The sequence below is a fragment of the Ambystoma mexicanum genome, chromosome 9, assembly GCF_040938575.1.
Source record: "Ambystoma mexicanum isolate Mex_15411 chromosome 9, UKY_AmexF1_1, whole genome shotgun sequence".
Lineage (NCBI taxonomy): Eukaryota > Metazoa > Chordata > Amphibia > Caudata > Ambystomatidae > Ambystoma > Ambystoma mexicanum.
The window spans coordinates 623999800-624021029 of NC_090931.1; the positions used below are offsets into that span (position 1 = coordinate 623999800).

The 21230-nt window shown below is 46.4% G+C and overlaps 1 protein-coding gene across 2 annotated transcripts in view; it reads left to right on the plus strand.

Annotated features, from left to right (window-relative positions):
* Positions 1-21230, plus strand: part of DHRS13 (dehydrogenase/reductase 13) — a 172769-nt gene that overhangs the window by 104197 nt on the left and 47342 nt on the right. For both annotated transcript variants that reach the window (XM_069615301.1, XM_069615302.1), the window contains exons 3-4: positions 7628-7751; positions 8311-8622. In XM_069615301.1, coding sequence (XP_069471402.1) covers positions 7628-7751; positions 8311-8622 — 436 coding nt within the window. The remainder of the gene's footprint in view (positions 1-7627; positions 7752-8310; positions 8623-21230) is intronic.

Below are 21230 nucleotides of genomic sequence, written 5' to 3' on the forward strand. Positions count from 1 at the left end.
CCTTCTCGCACACAGGTGTTGCCTGTTTTGCTTGATTCTTCTACCCTGCTCCCCCAGCCTACTTCTTCAGGAGTCTATCCTGATGCATTCTGGTTTCACCATCTTGTGGCCAATGCTGGATTTGACTTTTATGGACTTCATTCATTCACGGTGTGTCACTCTTTCTCAACTCTCATGCTGGACTTACTTAGCATCTTGTACTCATGGTGGCCCTGAATCATGCTGTTCCCATCTTCAACCTGTATCCTGGCTTGCAACATTGTGTTACTACTGACTTCTGCAATTTATTCGCTCTCCACTCTTTTTGACTGCTTACTCTATTCTCGCCTCCTTTCCCTTCTCCCTTTTCCCATCTCCTCCCGTTACTTTCTTCTATGCACTTACTCTATCAGAAATGTCCCTGGACCTAATATGATAGCAACCTCGTCTGTTTCCTCTACCCTCCCATTACTGTTTTTTTCCTCCCCACACACCCCTCCAGCACTATCTGAAATGTCGTTGGGCCTAGTATGATAGTCACTTTTTTGTTCCCCCCTTTCTGCACCCCTCTCCCTCACCGTTTTGTTTTTCTCCAGCTCTATCAGAAATGTTGTCAGGCCTAGTACGGTAGTCGCCTGTCTGTTTCCATTTCCTTCCCACTCTCCCCCTCCCTTCCTTATCTATGTCTTAGCTCTTGCACTATCTGAAATGTCGTCCGGCCGAGTACGAAAGTTAATTTCACATCCTTACTGTTCATGGCCTGTAAGAATGTCATCGTATTTTCCCTTGTTCCCTCCCTTGCCTTGAAGCGCTTTGAAACACATTGTGTATAGGTGCTATATAAATAAACTATCATATCATGCAATATATTTGAATTTAACATCAAGGCATTTTTTGTCAAGTTATTGCTTTCCGAGGCTTTAAAAAGTAAGTTGTGAAACCCTTTAATGCTTTAAGAATGTGCTCCGCCAAGCAGTGCGTGTCCTTTTGATAATGGAATGCCGATGTACTGTGTAAACGAGTCTCCAAATTGCGAAAGTATGCGGCTTTGGTTTCACTTCATGACGGGAAGCGTGAAACATTACCGTGCCTAGCAATTGTGCTGTTTCGTATTTCCAGTTCTGAACTCAGCGTTCACTTTTAGCCTATCACCGCAACTGACGGACCATGGTCAGGATAAGCCAAGATTGTTTGTTTTATCCTTACTAGCAATTGCGTCACTGAGCAACTTACCCCTTCAGGCAGCTGTGACTGGCAGAAGTGTCAGCCAGTCACAACGTTGCTCAAACAGTTTGCGCGACGCTGTGACTGACTGGCAATTCTGTCAGTCACAGCATTTGCCTGACTCAGTTTGCCACTGACTTGTCTGACTTCATCATGGGCGGCCGGCAGGCTCATCCCCCGTCACCGCTGTGGCGGGGGATTATGACCCTCTGGCGCCGTTTCTTGGTAGGACGGGGCCCCCGGCTCAGCCTCACTTTTTGGAGTCTGTCGGGGACCCGGCAGGCCCGGCCCACTTAAACCACTGATGTGTTTAAAAGCCGAGGCGCCCCACTCAGCGATCTGCTCAGCCCAGCATGTAACTATGTAAAGAGCAAGCTATCTTAGTATTCTTAGCAGGAAAAATAAATATATGCCCATGACTGCTTGTGAAAATAACCCCCAGAGGAGCCCAGCACCAGTTTGACTGGGTCCCACCCTTCTGGGAAGAGAGTAAGGGGCCGTCTCTCCTGAAGCACCTACTACCCATAGACCACTGTCTGCATAAAAACACAGGGCATATGGTAGAAATTGAGTTTTAGAACTTGAGCATAATATGTAGAATATTACATTTGCACCAAGTCACACATGCCACACTGCCAGTTAGTAAATGCACATCCAATTCATAGCCGCATAACCAAGGCATTGTGGTTATGAAAATGTGCTCAAATGCTAGCCCAAATGGAATATTCTACTTTCAAGTTTCATTTGGAAGAGGTTTTCTAATCCTTTAACCCCCCCACCCCACATAAGTTTATATGTGTATGCTGTAGTAAAAAGGTTTTGGAGAAGAAAAAAAAACTTTCATCTGAAATGTGAAAATTGGTAAGTCCATTTGAGCCAAATCACACATTCCACAACGCCACCTAGTAGCCATCGCTGGAAGTTCACCTCCAGTTCTGAGCAACAGCAAGGCATTGTGGGTATAAGTAAGACCCCCAAGGGCTAGCACAGGCACCAGTTGGAGGCAGGAGGAGACTAGCAGGGGAGGGGGAGAAGGAAGGAGGAGGCGAAAAGGAAGGTCTTGAGAAGCTTCCGGAACCTTAAGGAGATCTGGCTCAAGTCGAACAGAGGGGTAGGGGGGGCGGTCTAAAGGGAGGCTCCTGCCGAAGAGAGATCTACCCCACACTCTCTGCTTGGAGAAACATCTGATCTGCAGAGAGTTGGAGCTAGAGGACCGAACGACTCTAGCAGGTAGGTATTTAGGGGGAGAAAGTTGGATGTAGCGAGGTCCCAGGCCCCAGAAAGCCTCAAGGATGATGCAGAGGGTCTTGAATTTCATCCTTGCAACCACTGCAGGCCAATTGAGAGATTCGGTTTGGAGAGATGCAGTACCTAGGTTTGTGACCGAGGATAAGACTTGCAGTCCTATTCTGGATTAGTTGAAGAGGGCCGAAGAGGCTGTTAAAGTAATCAAGCCTTGAGAGAGCCAGAGCTCTAGCAACATTTCGTTTCTGGGGTAAGGTGAGGAAAGGGAGAATGCCTTTAAGGAGGTGAAGATGATAGTCTGCCTTCTTGGCAAAGTCAGTGATATGAGGAGAGAGAGGAGTTGAAGTATTTAGCCTCACACAAGAGTGAGGAGAAGGGGGGCCCAAAGAGGGCAGCCAGAGTGTAGGAGGGAAAGCGGGGATAGGAGTCCCAATGAGAATGTTCTCAGTCTTACTGGCATTAAGGCAGAGATCATTAGCAGTGCACCATGCCTGAATAGCAGACAGTGGGGAATGAGAGCGGAAAGAGGGCTGTGTCAGCATAACACTGGAAATGAGAGAAGGTGGATGTCGAGGGTGAGGTAGAGGAGAGAAAAGGGCCCAGTTGCACTTGTGACATCCGATTTGAGAGGATTAAAGCTGGGGGCCATTAAAAGATGCTAAGTCTTTGACAGTAGTGCTCCACAGTCAGACATGCGTTAGGCAGAAGTTATGAAAAGCATACAACTGAGAGCAGGATGGCTTGAAGTCTACCACAGCTGTCTACCACAGCAATGCCATACTCGCACTGTCTGCCAGTATGCAGGACACCAGCTCAGAATAACTGAGAAATGAGCCCAGACACTGTTCTTGTTCAGCGCTTTAACTCTCTCTTTGGAAACAGCCGACGCCTGTAGGTGCTCGGTCATTACAGCAGCTATGTTGATAGATTCAGGTGCTGTCTCAAAACGATAGCAGCCTTGCCAAGAAATGTGGCATGAGGTGCCAATAAGTGTGCAGAAGCCCTGTTGTGGATAATTGACATTGCCCCATGAAATTGGTATGGCGCTCTGTGGGTAATTGGGGGTACTGTGCATAAATATATAGCAGACTTGCTGAGCAGCACTGGCACTCTCTAACATACATAAGTCACTACGTGGGCTTTTATAAGAATTGTATTCATTTCAATTTTCTACATTTCATACCCTGTACCTAATTTACGAGGTGGTTTTGACTTAAGTATATAATTTGATCAACATAATATACCATCGACCTGAATTGATGCACAACATACTATTCAAATATGAATCATCATTTTCTTGATTGATACCTCTCTTTATATACACGTGCCCATACATTCATGTGGATGGCATATTATGTTGATCAAATTATGTAGTTAAGGGCAGACCACCTCCTAAATTAGGTATTCAATGGTATGAAAGGAAGAACAATTTTGTATACAAGCCCACGTAGAGCTTTGTGTACGTTATAGACGTTGTCGGGCCCCTGGATTCGTGGGAAAACAGGGAACCCTGGTGTAAGGTACAACAGAAAAAATATAAAGCAATGCTAAGAGGTGTCTGATATAACGAATATCAGCTTCCCTCACTGGGAAGGGTTGCTAATGTTCCATTAAAAGAATGAAAGCCTACCCAAGAAGTGCTGGTAGATTTTCGCACTGCCTTCCTGTATGCATTATACATGCTCAGAAATGGGTGGGACAGTGGGGGCGAGGGTATGGTTTCGATCGCAACTTTCTTGCTCTCTGCTCAGACAACTAACCATAGACCGTGCCCTTTCATGCAGTCTTTTTAAAGCGCATCTTCATATCAAACATCAAAAAGCTTTTCCTAATCGCATGTGCAAGCACAATTGCTTGCTGAGCATCTCTCCTAAAACTTCTCATCGAAAACCCCAAGCCATTAAATGACATTAATGCACTTCTGATATGAAAATAAAACGGTACGAAATGCTTATGCTGCTGTAAAGAGCTGCCTCAATTGCAGCCGATGAAAACGGAGGAAACCAAACGCAGCCATGCTTGACTAACATGAACCCAAAAAATGCAAGCAATTGAACATCCTAGATCACTCAAGGACCACACACTCCTGTAGTCTAAATGACTCAACAGTTGCCAATTCTACTGACAGTAAAAGTATTATATAGGTAGAATTATTAACAGAGGAGAGTGTTAAAAAACAAACCAATCACACCTCCATCCCAGTTGCTTCTGGTAAGGAACTGTGCGGATAGCTAAAGTAAGAGGTGGGTTTCAGTGCTTAATTTGTAAAAAAATAAGTGCCAGTGCCCAAAAAATATTGGCCCCATAATTCTGGGTGTGGCGCTGCCCGCAGTGCGGGCACAGTGCCGCCCTCAGCGCGGGCGCGCCGGCCACACCAGTTCAGTGCTAGACCTACCTAGATCAGCCCACCACCAGCCCATCACACTGCTGCTGCTGTTCCATGTCACATGTTTGGTGCTGCAGCAACTGCTGGCACAGGCTAGTAGTGGAATGGATGGGGAAGGGCACACATGGGTTGAGAAAGTATAATGCTTTAAAGTTGGAAAACACTTGTTATGTTAGGTGTAGTGGTTCCAGCATTCTGGCAAACCCAGAGGCAAAAGAGTGCATTTGAACACACTTCTAAGTTCTAGACCACACTTTTTAGACATCTGGACTATACTTGCTGTCCTCGAAGTGAAAATGCATTTGATAAAATTGTTGCAAAGCTCAGGGTGTTATCTTATTTGCCAATTTTGCAGAATGATCCCCCCAACCGCCCAGCCCACCTCCTCCCACTGCCCTGTTTCCCAAATGGCTGAGTGGAGCTGCGTTGCAATCATTGTCCTGGGACTCAGCAATGTGCTTGATTGGAAGCAAGACGACACGAAGCAACACAGGTTCGATCCCCGACTCCTCGCTTAGAAACCTCTGGGTATTAAGCATGTTATAAATGCGCAACTAAGACATGCTCCTCCTGTAACTGTGCCTCGATGCCCCCGGGCTGTGTGAGCGCTTTAAAAATGCAAATAAATAAAAAAGCATTCTGTTTCAGTCACTGTTGCACTGTATTTGTCTCTACCCCTTTTGCCCCATCTGACAATCTGTTAAAGTACACCAAGTATTGTTAATCGATTACCTCAGGAAGAGCACCCTCCCCTCAGCCCGTTCCTTAGTCACCTGATCCAGGTGATTTGTGTAATCAATTTACTCGCAAGCCCTTATCAGTCATCACAACTCATAAATTCATCCCCCTTCACCCTTCCATCAAGCATGAGCATGGTGTTGTATAACTCGGAAAAAGTCATTTCTGCAAGACATTGACCCTCATTACAACACCAGCGCTAAACCATGGTGCTATTAGCACAACGGTTGCTGCCAGTATTGTAACGAGTCAGCCATGGTGAAATGGGGCGCTGGCCCCGCATGAGTTCCGGTGCCCAAAAAAAGAGTGCCGGTGTTGGCCACCGGCAACTACCCCCACAAATTAAGCTGTGGTGGGTTTACAAGCTACTCCTTGAACAGGTTGTCGGCAGTGGGCTCCATGATTTATCGGGGTGCTCCTGGTAGGGAACAATGACAGGCTTCGTATTCACAAGATGTATGTGCATTAAAAGGCATGGTATGCTGCTACCCTTGCAGGCACTATCATTTTTGTTGTTGTTGTGGATACCAGGTTTACCTTTGAACGGAATCTATTGCATTGGAGATGGGAGGGAAACGGTGTCCGGAATGGATAATGTTGGCATGTATGGGGCTTGTGGATGTTGTTTGGTTATTTACCCACCCTTTGACTGCCTGTGGCCATGCACATGACTATTCTGATTCCCACTGACTATCGGCGCCACCCCAACCAAATCACACTCTCCCTGGGATCTCTCTGCGCTTGCTCTGTCGAGCAGTAACGTCAAGGCATCTGATCTATAGTATAGTACCTTCCAGTGTTATATCTAAGCAGCCTTCTGAAAGTTTGAGGCTTAATAGCTGCTGTATATGTATGCCTGGGGTAATAAGTGTGTTGCACTTGCACTGAAGTTCCATGAAAAACACGCATTGGCAAAGCCAGCAATTTTGGCTTGTATATAGTTATTAGGCATTTGCCTGGCACTGTTCTCACATTGAGTTACTCGCACAATTTGCAGCTGTTGACATTTTATGGCCAGTGTGTGCCATTAAGGCAGTGTCCGGCAAATGCCTGTACACAAACCCAAACTGTTGGCTTTGTCAATGCTTTTTTTATCCTCGTGGTTCGTTGAAAATAGTCTATCTACCTATTTTGCGCTCGGAACCATGATCATTATCATTTGCGCGTCTAGTGTTGCCTCCGTCTGTATAACTAAAGGTGGAGAGAGACGTTAGTTGGACCTTAGATTCCAAGTAATCGCCCTCATGGATTCAAGGAGTATCTACAGAGGAAGCACCTCATATTGTATTGGTACGTTTATCGTCACTATCTATGACGTACAAACCTTGCGAGATTGTATTATTAATGTGAAGTAACTTTTTTCCTGTGCTGCATTGTTAAATTTTAGAACTCGTTTAAATTCAGACAAATTATTGGTTTTCAGCACTGTTACTTATCAAACTAAATCGAAGAGAAAAAAGATGGTCCGACTCGAAGCATACTCGTAGCAGGGGAATGGCTTGACCTAAAATGGAAAAACGAGAATTCTATGCCAGGGCTTTCAAATCTACACAATTTACAGTTCAGTATGACTCATTTAATGAAATTATTCATACGTGCCTCCACTTCTACCGCTCTTGTCTCGGTGGTGGAAGACTTCCTCGGCCCACCAGTCCATAATGGTCTCTGTGCTGGGGGGACTCCCTCAGCCCACCAGTCTACTCTTATCTCACTAGTCTGAGCGATAGGAGACTCCCTCTACCTACCCCTGTGGTCAGTGCTGATGAACTTCCTGGGAGATTCCCCAAGATCCCCAAGCTCACCTCTCAACTTTTAATAGCCTTGATGCAGCAACTCCTCCGATGCACTACACAACAGATACACTATTGCACGTCTGTCTCAGCAGTGGCAGGGAACTCCTTTCCACCACTGCTCTCGTCTGCCTCTTTCAGTTGTAGAGACCGTCACCCCACGTACCTCAGCCATGTGTTTTCAATGGTGCACATTCAGGCAGCACTGAGTGCGTGGCTAGTTCTTGCTCAGGGTGATATTGAGTGGATTCTTTTCTCTTCTCAGGAGTCTGGAAACCAGCAGGTTCTCTTCTTGAAATTGGATTTGGCGAGTCTGGCTTCGGTACGGCAATTTGCTGATGCATTCCTCAAATCTGAGCCCCAGCTGGATATCCTCATTAACAATGCAGGTACGTTATCAATTAATTGATACTGGTGCCGTTCCAGGATCTTGGTGACCATTATATGTAGGAGAAACTCGTAGTTGTGCAAACAAAATGTGGAGTTTAGAACAAGCCCATAAATAGGCAGGTCTGACTGCTACTGTGTGGCCGTCCATAGGGCGTCTTCCTGCTACTGGGCGGTTGTCCACGGGATGGCCGCCATGGGCAGGCCTTCTTGCTACTCTGAGTTGTCCGCATGTAGGCCTTCCTGCTAATATGTGGTTGTCTGCAGGCAGGCCCTCCTGCTGCTCACCGCAGGCAGGCTCACTTGGCCGACTGCAGGCAGGCTCTCCTTCAGATGGTCCATACACCTTCATTTTATGCTCCTGCAGAATAGCCAGCCTGTGCATAGACTATTTCTATAACTGTGCTGCCAGTCCATATCTGACATTCCATATCCCCCACTCTACCCTATTCTTCGTGTGCTTTGCCTATAACTTTGCTCTGAAATGGTCTGTGCAGATTCTTTAATGTTTGTTTGTGATAATTGCAAACGTATAAAATTCCACCTTTCTGCCCCACACAGGTGTCTCTTCAGATGGTGCCACAGAAGAAGGCTTCAACCTGATGTTTGGCGTGAATCACCTAGGTCACTTCCTGCTGACACACCTGCTCCTTGAACGTCTGAAACGCTGCACCCCAAGCCGCATTGTGATCCTCGCTTCCAATGCCTACCGCAATGGCAAGATTGACTTTGGGGCTCTGAACATGCCCACAGGAGGCTGGAAACAAAACTTCCAGGCATACTGTGACAGCAAGCTTGCCAACATCTTGTATGCCAGGGAGCTGGCGACCAGGCTGCAGGGAACCAACGTCACCTGCTATGCTGTTCACCCAGGTAGGCCTTATCAAACGCCCTGATGGGGCACGGGGGAAAGTGGGGGGAATGCTTGGTTGAATATTGGAGCTAGGATTGTACTCCATGCTCATCTTTTGACAACCTAGACGACACTTCAGGGTAACTGAGCTTTTAGCACAAAGGCATAAAGCTATCTCTTCTCACTCAAACTATAAGATACCGGTGAGGGATCCGTTTGGGAGGTGAGAGGGAAGACGTTTTTAAAAGGTGCTGAATGGCAGGGCAAAAGGTGTGGTAGAAAAGGCAATAGATGCAAGTTTGTGGGGAATCTTGTTTTATGGGTGCAGGATGAGATTGTAGTTGAGTTGAGAAGGTGTTGGCATAGAAGTTCAGGGTAAGAAGTGTACAGTGAGATTTTGGTATGAGGGGTGAGAAGGCTATGGTGATGGGAAGAAACACGCAAAAACCTTAATGGAGTGAAGACACTAATGCTGTACCAAATGCAAGATCTGCGGGCAGGAGATTAGGAGTTTATGATCCCTAAATTGTGCAGACCAACTGGAATGGATCGCGGCAGCCAATGGCCCCTTGCAAACGTGTACATCTTGAAATTGGACAAAAGGAAAGTGTAGACTCCACGACCACCGAAAGGAAGGCCACATATGAAATGTTGCTTTGTGAAGACTAGTAAATGAGATAAGAATCCTGCGGGGGAAAGCCAGCCAATCGGGAGGCTAGAAACGCAGGCTGTAACTGCGGATCTAGCCCATGTTCCGAACTGCCTGATGGCCGGTTCCCCCCACACGCCATCTCCACCCCCACCCCCATCTATACCCTTTTTTCAAAACCTCCCTCCTCACGAGTGCTGCCACTGCAGCTGCTTCAGCTCTGTGAGGCTGCCATGGAAATGGAAGATCGGCTCTGTATGGAACCCCGCCTTCCAAATCCATAGTGTTTATTTTGGTACAGTATTTTCTTTCCATGAACGGGACGCAGCGATGGGATCTGTTCATGAAAAGAAAATACTTCAAATGAACCCTGTTCCTGCCCATGGAACTGGTGCTAATAGTATTAAACACCTGTTCCAAGGGCTGGAACGGAACACCTGTTGCAGCCCTTGGAACGGGTGCTCAATGCTAAATTTAAAACCCCACTCAAGATGAGGATGTGAGCTTATGTGTGCAGAGGGGACAAGTGAGTAAGGTGCAGATGTGAGCAACATGTATGTCCTGGGCTCTGGTTTTTATAAAGTTTATGCTAGGTTTGTGGTGGCCCAGACATGTTTATCTATGGTGGTTGCTTAGAGGACTGCAGTACCCAAATAGGTTCTTCAGAAACTCATAAATATGTTGCATAGGCCACACTGCTGCCAGATTTTGGGGTTCCTTTCCGTGGGAGCTTTCACTCCCCATTTTCCTGCCCACCACAGTGCTGGATCCTTACGTTTGTATTAGTGTCTTCATTTAGCACTAAGGGATTTTAAGTAGCAAGTATATGTCATCCGTGAATTCTAGATTCCTCCCACAAGCTTGACTCTCCCTCTCTCTGCAATGAATGTAAGTGATTGCGCGCTCTTTGACAGTGGAAAGCGATGAGGTTACCATCAAGGCGCTGCATCATGCATTGAGAAATGCGTGTCCAGCCCAGTGAGCCTCCAGTTCTGTGAGGAACAGCACGTTCTACACGCCCAGTTGGCCTGTCCAGAACCAGTCAGCCTAATCCAGAACAGGACTGCGAGACTTGTCCTTGGCCTGAAGCCCAGGGATCGTATCTCTCCACTAGCTCCCTGTGGCTGCGAGGATGAAGTTCAAGACCCTCTGCATCGTCCAAAAGGCTTTTTGGGGCCGGGGACCACACTACATCGAAACTTTCTCTTCCTAAGCATCTTCTTGCTTGAGCCCTCTGCTCATCCACCTCCAACTCTGAGGGTCAAACGCTTCTCCAGGCAGGGAGTGGGGGGGTAGATCTGTCCTCTGCTGGGGCCTCTCTCTGGAACAGCCTCCCTGCCTCTCTCAAACTTGAGCAGGACCACCTAAGGTTCCGGAAGCAATTAAAGACCTTCCTTTTTGCTTCCACTTTCTCTCTCCCTTGCTGATGTCCCCGTCTGCTGCGCATACTGGCCACCCACTGAACATATGGGACCAGGCTCCTGCACGACCAGTTGCCATTGCACTGTCTCTAGGCCTACCAACCACTTAAGGGACTGTCTCTGCAACCCTACAGTCCCCTGACTCTCTGCACTTATGAGCTACCGCCAGTTAGCACTTAAGTTACTTTCCACTCCCCCTGCACTTGCATGATCTGAATGATACTAGGCCTAGTAATATCGTTGTTTTGTCCTCCTTCTGTCCTCCCTTCCTTGTCTTGTCGCGCCTAGAAACACTTGTATACAGGCACGCTCAAAATGACTTTTCATATCATCCTGCTGCGTGTGACGTAAGTTCCACAATGTGGGAGCCCAGCAAGAAATGTCAATTAAAATGCTTTGGGCCTGATGCATCAGAGGGTCACACCTAAATTCTGGGCATTAAATAAGACAAATTATGTGTTAAGTGGTGGCAAAACCTTCCAAATGCAGGCCAAGTTAGAGCTTGTCATTTAACAGTCGGTGCTATAAGATTTATGCCAGTTGACATTGCTTATTGTCAATGTTTTGGAACTCCAGTCAATGAAATGTGATCACCAGAGAGCTCTTCCATGTCATACAGTTTCCATAAAAGTAAAAATATATATATTGATGAAACTGACTTACAGATTTCTAATACAAATACTTATAGGAGGAAGTGGCGGACAGACCTTCATGCGTCAGAAGATGTTACGAGAATTTACGAGTTCTAAAAGGAATGGGTTTCCGCATTTGGGACAGACCTCCACCCCTATGGACCTGCTGCCTATGGCAAAGCCGGGTAAAAGAAGCATTTACCGATCTTGCAGTCCTTTTAAAAGGGTTCATTCGAAAAGTTAACATACCCATAAGAATGTAGAGTTCCTTCCAGTCTGTGTTCATCCCAATATTAAGGAAGTGATGCACGCAGTACTGTGTATACAGTCTGTGTGGGAGATTGGCTAAACCCAGCTTCATGCCTTTCTTTTGGCACACCTCACTCTGCACCATTGTCAATCCAGCTTTTGTGTAGAGCAGGGGACAGTAGCTAAACTACTCTGGTGTCTGTTTTGGCCAAAGCACTTGCAGATCTTTTTAGAACTGGTAATGATCTTCAATATCACAATCATAGTAGTCTGCTGGAGCTTCAATAAATGGCAAATGCAGTGTGAGCGGAAGGGGGTGGAGGAGGGGCAAATCGCTGGTCCAACATTCAATTTTTTCTATTTTTGATATTGTGGTGATTGTGAAGAATCCAGAAAATGTGTCCCTTCTCAAGGGGAAGCCACCCCCTTTGGGAGTAGGGAGGTGAGCCTGCTATGCAAGACAGTCCCTAGAGGACTGGGCAAGCATGATCTTACTGGGGTCGACCCCTTCCCCTTCGAGGACAAGGCAGTCCCAAAATGGATTTAGCCCTCGTCTCACTGGTCAACAAGTCCCACCTGCCTTAACGAGAAACAATCGCCTGATCAAATTGGAGAACATCCTTCTCCTCCAACCTATCACCAACACTCACACACTTATATATGGTCCCTGCCAACTTGGTGGACCTCTACAACCAGAATTTACTCCAAGCCCTCGACCAAACAGCTCTGCTGAAATTGAGAAAAGCCAAGCCCCCAGCACACCTAAACAAATGGTTCTCACTAGACTTGAAAGCCCTTTGTAAAGCCAAAAGATGCTCCAAAGCTATGTGCAAAAAGAACCCCTCTATCCAGAACAAGGAAAAGATTAATAATGCTTCCAGCAGCTACAAAACCGCTATCCCGAAAGCTAAAAGTGCCATTTTTAACCGTATAATACAAAACGCAAAGTCCAGCTCCAAAGAGCTCTTTTCCATCCTCAAAGAGCTTGAGTCTGCCACCTGACTCGTGCATTAAAGACGCCCTTTGGTGTGGCAACATCCAAAAGGCACTTCTCGACAAAATCGCCCTACTACAAACGAAAATTGAAGCCAAAAAACTCAGCTTCACACCAAGTGCCAAATCAAGTGAATCCCACTCTACTCCCTTTACCTACCTTTTTTGAATTCTGACCAATCACTACCAAAGAGGTAGAAGCTATAATTGCTAGCCTTAAACCTTCTAGGTGCCAGGGAGACATCTGCCCAGCTACAATTATAAAAGAGGGTGCGAAGGAATTTGCTCTCTATCACATCATTCATGAATTCCTCTTTCGCCTCTAGTTCAGTCCCAAAAAAGCTTAAAGATGCCTGGGTCATGCCTCTCATCAGAAAACCTCATCTTGACCCTACCATTCCAACCAACTAAAGACGAATAACAACCGTCCCCTATCTCTTGAAGATATTGGATAGAGCAGCCTATATCCAAATAGAAAACCACCTCGAAACCAAAAACCTTCTTGGCCTTCGGCAATCCGTATTTAGACCATGACACAGTATTGAGACAGCACTCCTGGACTTAAAAATCCAAATGGATGAAGCCGAACATGATGGAAATCCTGCCTTACTCCTATTACTCGACCTATCTGCAGCATTCGATTGTTGATCATAAGATCCTAACCACACATCTGACTACAGCAGCTTCTTTTTCCACTACAGCTGCTGCATGGGTCTAATCCTTCCTCTCAGACATAACAATGAGGGTCTTTTCTCCATCAGCCTCAGCAGAACCCTCACCAATCAAATGTGGAGTCCTGCAGGGCTCTTGTCTCACCAACCCTATACAACAACTTTACAAAGCGTCTATTCGACCACTTAGATGACATGGGTGTCCCTTACACAAATTACGCTGACGATATGCAAATTCTCATCACTCTATCAGGTTCAGATGATAAAGACTCCACACTCCTAAATTAAATTTACCTCAGAATTCAAGCCTGGATGGCTGAGCATGGTCTTTGCCTCAACAACGACAAAGAGCTACTGCTCATCGGCTCCAGGCACCGCCTCAACAAGCTAGATCCCCAATACAACACATTCAATATTGATGGGAACAACATCAAAGTGTCTATGGATGCCAAAACACTTGGAGTCTACTTGGACTCCACCTTATCCCCGTCTAAACAAGTTAACGCCACAGCATCAGCAACAGCCTATATCTCCAAATTAATAAATTCTTGCAGAACCTTCCTGACCATTATTAGCTGCATCACGCTTGGAAGAGCCCTCCTACTCTCCAATTTGGACTATTGTAACACTCTATACTTGGGCACTAGCAAACGTAATCTCAATAAGTTATAAGTGCTGCAAAACAACAGATCAGCTCTTAATATTCCTTGCTCCAACCACATTTCCCAAGCAAGACACAACACAAACTGGCTCTCAATAGAAGACAGGATCATGTTTACAGCTTTAATGATCACTCACAAATGCCTCTCAAACTCTGCCCCCAAATACTTGATTGATAAATTCTCCAGAAAAGAATCCTTCAGACCTACCAGAGCGAACTACCTTCATTGCCTTAATATCCCTAAATTCAAATTGCAGAAGGCCAGCAGGTCTAGCTCCCTAGTGCTGGTAGCCAAAGCTTCAAACCCTCTGCCCCCTGCTCCAAGAGTCGAACCATCCTTCAGAAACGAGGTAAAATCCTTGCTCTTCTCCCAACTGAACTAAGTATATGCTGCCAACACTGATTATACACCAATGTATCTGTCTACCACATACAAAGGATGTGGGCTTAGATCTGTAACACTAGACGCCTCCCTCGACGTTCTCCACTCCCATACTTATATACGCTGTATATAATTTGTATAGTGCTTTCTAAGTCATTTTATTTAATTTGCAACACTTGGCAATCGCCTACACTGCATTTTACTGTATCTTATTATCATTGTATGAGACTACCGATTGCTCATGTAAATAACTGTACCATTATATAACAATTGTCGTATATGTAAGAAAAAGCGCCTAGATACCCTTCGGTTTGGTGCCCTATATAAGCAAATAAACTAAACCTCCCTTTTGGAGTGAATCCTCATTGTTTGTGTTACATGAGATTTCAAAAGTATTGTGAGAACAAAAGCCGTTTGAAAGGGAATGGCATGGTTACTGACCCCGCTCTGCTGGCTGCTGGACCTTGTGCAAGGAGACAACCCTGTTTTCTCTCTTGCTACACAGGTGAACATCAAAGGAATCTGTATCGTACCTGGGGGTGAGGGGCAGTAAACCTGAGCCAGCCCACGCACAGGCAGGACCGCGTCCAATACGTGTGGGGGGGGGGGGGAAAGAGGGCTGGATGCCTGACGATCGAGAGTCTCTGTGAGCTGGAGACCAAACCTGACGAAAGCTGATGCACCCATGCCCCTGATCATAGCAGCAGAAGCGCGGACCGCTGCAGAGAGGCAATGAATGCAAGGGTGCGGCTCCACAGTCAACAGTTGCCAGCGCTGATTCCGAAGGACACCACTGACAAAGTACGCTGACGGCACAGAGGAAAGGGAGGTGAGCGGTTTGATACCACAGAGACCCAGAAGGGGTTGGAGACACTCCAGCCCACATACGGCCAAAGAGGTCTAGCAGCCGACAAGAGGCTGAGTGACCCAGAGACCCTGAAAGGGTTATAGATTCAGCCACTTGTATGTGGCCAAAGAAGTCAAGCAGCCCACAAGAAGTTGGGAATCTAGAAGCCCTGAAGGGGTTGGAGACACTGCAACCGACCTACATCCTATACGACCAAGCAGCCCATGACCGGCTGTGCAAAACAGTAGACTAGAAGGAATCTGGGACACTACCACTCAAATACGGCCACTGAGGCCGAATCTCACATGAGAGGCTAAGAAGATCAAGACCCTTGAAGAGGGCCACAATATTGTACTGAAACGATTCTTCAGTTAGAGAAAACATTGGTAAATTTTGAGAATCCTATTGAGAGCCGCAGGAGCTCCCTTCAAAATAGAGTGCCAAGAATAATACAGAACTTGTGTGATTTTTGAATTGTGGTCTAGCTTGCTGAGGGGGACGAGTTCTTCCTTTTGGAAGTATCTAGAAACCAGAGACTGTGTTAAAAAAGACGGTGTTTGTTTTGAACGCTACCCAAGCTTGGTGAGGGGGCTAGGAAGCGTCTTCGGGAAGTTTAAGAAAGCAAGAATTTTTCGAGAGAATATCAAAGTTAGCTTGACATTTTTGGTTTTCCAAAGGGTGCCGAAGGACAAGGGGCCCTTCTCTCTGAGGCATAAGAACGAAAGACTCATTGTTTTCAGACTATATGCAGTGACCGATTTTCCACTCTAAAGCGGGAAACAACGAAGTACAGAAGGATTGGGGGTGAAGTGTCAGCAATCGCTAACAAGAGGGGAGCAGAACACATTGCTAGGCTGATTTGAGTTTCGTTATTGTTAATGATAGGGCAGGTAATAGGACAAGAATAGGTTGAGGACAGATGACGGTTATTTTTTAAGACTCCTTGACGAGCGCCTTCTTTGTTATTTTTTTAGCATAGGGATTCATCACCAGTAGAAGGGCCATGGTAGGCATTTCTTTTCTTTAATAAAAGCCAACCAGGATTAAAATGTCTGTGTTCGTCTCCTACATTTGATTTACCACTAGATGTCCGAAGTGGGTTTCATATGACTCTAGATAAACTTGCAGAGTTCTTACCGGGCCCGGGTTGAAGTCCATAGAAATATTGGGTCCTATCGGGCAATTGGGGGATTAAACCCTCTTTAGGGGGTGATCGGAAAACCTCCTTAGTCAGGTAATGGGCAACCAGTACCACAGACCTGTGGCCTCTCCCCTGACCAGTGGATTTCCCAGTGGTTTGGAAAACGAAGGCAAGTTTAAGACCCCAAGCCTGAATTATTTTCACCCTCTAGTGAAAAGGTTGTTGAGGGGCTAACCCAAAAACCCTTGTGTTTAAATATGGCATCTTCCCCATTACATCAAACACGAACCAGGCACGGGCAGACTATCGGGAGAGCCTAGATGGATTAGGATGTAGTCTGGCACTGCCACATGGAGCGTTTAAAACAATATTGAGAGGGAAAGCACTTGGGAGCCGCCTTCCATAATTTTTGAAGACTGGCAACTGTGACAAACGAGGAGTCGGAGTCGGCCGAGTTACTGACATGTTAAAAGGTTTTATTTAAATGAAAAGAAAAACATCTAGCTATCCCTATTGCTGTGAGGGTAGTTCCATACCTAGAAGAGAGAACCGGCTCCCCTAGAGATGGAACCAACCTTGCTAATCTCTATTAGGTTGTTTGTTTCTTTTGTGATAATGGTGGCAAGGTCACAGGTTTGTCGAGGTGTAGCCCACACCTCTTTTGTTTAGTATAGAGAAGGGGGGTTAACCTGGATACCTCACATCTGTTTTTTCAAAAAGAATTAGATTTTCCACGCAGTTCTCACGTTTTGAGTTTAGTCGCAAGAGGTTTTGTTTTTATTTCATCTTATTGCATTGAGAACACCTCTTATAGATACAGTGGGGGCTGTTATGTCCCGAGTGTGGTCAGCCGACACGTGTTTCGACCCATAGGTCCTTTTCAAGGCTGATACATGTTCAAAATCACATGCATATTGTGACTTTTTGTGTTTCATGTGACATTTGGTGATATAGTACGTGTTAAATTGTGCATGGTGTTGGGTGGAAAGTAGTGTAGAATGATGACATGGATCATACATTAACACATTGTAGTTTAGATGAAACCATTGTAGATCATGTGGAGGAGAGAAAATAAATGGAGAGAGGGGAAGCATGCAAGGTCAGCATAAGTTCTGGAAGAAGTTCCAGATTGTGATATTGGTGGATCTAATGTCCTCTTACCTATGTAATGCGGTCCAGCGCCCCCTATGGGGTCGTTGTTTGTTAAATCACGTAATTCTTGTGATAACAGCTGGGCTCTGTTGGGCCCTGTATAGATGGGACGCACAAGTGTTATTCCCTGTTTAAGGGGCTGGCAGGTGTTGTTGCTAACATAGGTTACTTGTTGTGCCTATGCATACCGTGGCTTGGGGGGGTGGAGTGGAAGGAAGTGTGCCTGGGTGTTAATGGGGGGGGGCTGCCATGCTTGCGATTGGTGGTGCTTGCGGGTGATTCCTATGCCGTTGGCATGTTCCTGTAACCTGTAGTGCGCTTAACCGTGTTACTGGCACTGATGAGTTCCTATTTGCAGTTGCAGTGTGTTATTAGCGCAATAGGGGCAAAACTGATGCTGCAGAGTCAGAAGGAAGCGGATGAGCAACAGGTAAGTGTGGGCGGAGGGTGAAGATGTATTGGTGATGGGGGCATAGATGTGTGGATTATGGCAACTGTAAATTGGTTTTGTGGTGAAATTGACTACGGTCAATTCCGCCGCAAACAATTCTGCCACGGCCAAATCACACAGATCCGGCTAATGCCCTAATTGACTCAGGCACTTGACAAACCGCCATTCGATCTGATTTGGTTTATCCCCAGAGGATAAAGCCAGGGAAGGTCATCAAAATAACTTGCGTCCATGGGGATGCCAAGGTATACCTAGAGGTCCCTCTCACTCTAGAGGTCAGAGGGGACTGTACCACCCTGAAGGTAGTTGTTGTCCGAGGTTTACCCGAGGAGGCAATATGGACTGACTTCCAAACCTTTCCTGAGCTCTTTCAATGGAATATTGCTGCAGGAAACTTGGATAGATATTAATCATTGTCCTCTTGGCAAGAATTTCCCAAAAGTGACCAGGATCCAACATGGGTTTGGTAGGGAGGTTTTTTCTCCCTAATAACCAACCCCGAAGAGCGGAGCTCCGGTTTAAGAGAAGAGGTATCTGATGAATCCAAGGAATTTCTCCCTTCTCCTCAAGAGGGAGCAACCCCCTTTGGGACTAGGTGAGCCTGCTACACAAGACTCTCACTAGAGGAGAAGGCAAGCAGGATCTCACTGAGGCAATTCCACTTAGAAGAAAAGGCAGTCCTAAGCAGGGATATGCTTTCCACCTCCCTTTTGGACTGAATCCTCCTTGTTCGTGGATTACATGAGAACGAAAAAAAAGTCCATTCATTGGGAATGGCTTGGTTACTGGAATCGCTCTGCTTGACCGTGTGCAAGAAGCTGGGAACCAATCCCGTTTTCTCCTGCAACACAGGGGATCATTAAAGGAAGCAGGATCATAAGGAATCCAGATCATATCCTGGAGTGTAGAAGCAATAAACCTAAACCGGCCAGCATACCTTTGCCGTGATGCTGGCAGATTATACCTGGAGGCAGGACCACATCCAATATGTGGTGGCCCAAGGAATCTCCGAGCCTGCAGAACGCTGCTGTGCCCAGGCGGGCAGGACGCACAATGATCCAGAGTCTCTGACAGCGCAAGACCGAATCAGATTAAAGCCAATGCACCTGTGTTCCCGAGCAAAGATGTGGCAGCTCAGACCACTGCAGGAGAGGCAACGCACACAAGGGTGTGGCTCCAGAGTTGAGGGTGTCCCTGCAGCTGACCGCGAAGGACACTGCTGAAATTCAGGAACGTGGATGGCATGGAGGAAAGGAAGGGGGGTGGTATGACTCGAGAGATCCTGAAGGGATTAGAGACACAGCAACCCACATACAGCCAAAGAGTTCCAGCAGCAAATTAGAAATTCGGCAAACCAGAGACCCAGATGGAGTTTGCGGGGGGCAGGGGGGGCGGTATATATACTGCCATTTGTATATGTCCAGAGAGACCCAGCAGCTCACGAGAGGATGAGCGAACCAGATACCCTGAAGCGGTTAGAGACACTGTCACTTGCATAAGGCCGAAGAGTCCAAGCAGCCCACGAGAAGCTTAGGAATCAAGAAGCCCTGAAGGGTTTAAGGACACTGCAACTCACCTACGTCTGATACAAAAATGTAGCCCGCAAGAGGCTGAGCCAAACAGAAGACCTGAAGGAATCGGACACTGCCACTCAAATGCAGCCACTGTGGCCCAATCTCACACGGAAGGCCGAGATCAAGACCCTTGAAGAGGGCCACAATATTGTACAGCAACAGAATCCGATTCTTCAGTTAGAGAAAGAACTTTGAGAAATTAGGGAAATCCTGTTCACCTCTAGCACTATCCAAAGTAACCTCAAAGAATCTTCGGTGCTCCCCTTACTAAAAAAACTCGAGACCCAGCCATAGCTACGAACTACCGACCGACCACAACAGTGCCTTTTCTTCTGAAAATTTTAGATAATATGGCTTATCTACAAAAACAGAAGTATTTGTAATACAACCACATCCTAGGTGCACGACAATCTGGCTTTCGGTCACAACATGGCACAGAAACGTCCTTAATAGACCTTAAGGCCCAAATCGACGAGCTTAGGGACAATGGGAAATCGGCCTTACTGCTCCTCCTTGATCTGTCGGCTGCATTTGACACTGTGGACCACAAGGTCCTATGCAGCCACCTGGACTCAGCTGCTCATTTCTCTAAAGAAGCGATAACATGGATACAATCATTTCTAAGCAATAGGACTGAGTCTTTTCTCCCACAGCTGCAGCAGACACCATCCCCATTACTTGTGTAGTGCCCCAGGGATCTTGTCTCACCCACATTATACAATATATTCACCAAGCCCCTCTTCGATGATCTGGACCAACTTGGTATCACCTACACCAATTATGCAGATGATACTCAGATTCTCCTACCACTTACTGGGTATTACAACAAGGATTTGGCCTTGGTGAACAGGGTAGATCTCATCATGCAGGCATGGATGGCTGCTCAAGGGCTATGCCTTAATGATGACAAGACTGAGCTTATCATCCTAGGCACTAACTCAACCCTCAAAAAACAGAGACCTAAATATTCTACATTCAATATTGAAAATAACCCTATTTCTGTCGCCAGCGAGTAAAAACCTTAGGTTTCTACCTTGACTCGACACTTTCTTTCACAAAACGGGTCAATGCCATGGCTTCGGCCACGGCATATACTTGTAAATTAATCAGAGCAGGCAAATCCTTCCTTTCCAATAACAATTGTATTACCCTCGCCAGAGCCCTCATATTATTGAAGCTGGATTACTGTAAGCAAACAAAGGGGGGTCTGGGAATCTCTCTACCAGCACGAACATAGCCCAATGACCTGTTCTTGGGTGAATAACCCCTGGGAGAGACTCTACCAAGTCTTTAGCTCACTGTCCTTTTCACAGAGAAGAAATTTCCCCGCATATCAGCCTTTGTCCTGCCCAGGGGCAGTCCAGCGCCGAAATGCTAGGCTGGACTGCCCCTGGGCAGGACAAAGGCTGATATGCGGGGAAATTTCTTCTCTGTGAAAAGGACAGTGAGCTAAAGACTTGATAAAAGAACTGAAACCCTCCAGAACAACACCCTGAGAGCGGCCCTCGGAATAGCTAGGAGAGAACACATTCCCGAGACCAGAAGACAAAACAACTTCTTATCCACCCACGACAAAATCCGGCTGAAAACTGCCTCATACTCACAAATGTCTGAATAATGCTGGGCCCTGCTATCTGAAAGAGATTCACCAGCAAATCTTCATTAAGACCCGCTACAACAGCCAGCAATAATTGCCTCACAGTCCCAAGATTTAAACTTTCCAGAGTCTGGGGATGCAGCTTTCTGGTCAAGGACACACAATTCTGGAATGCCCTACCCACCGCATTGCGAGTGGATCAACCATA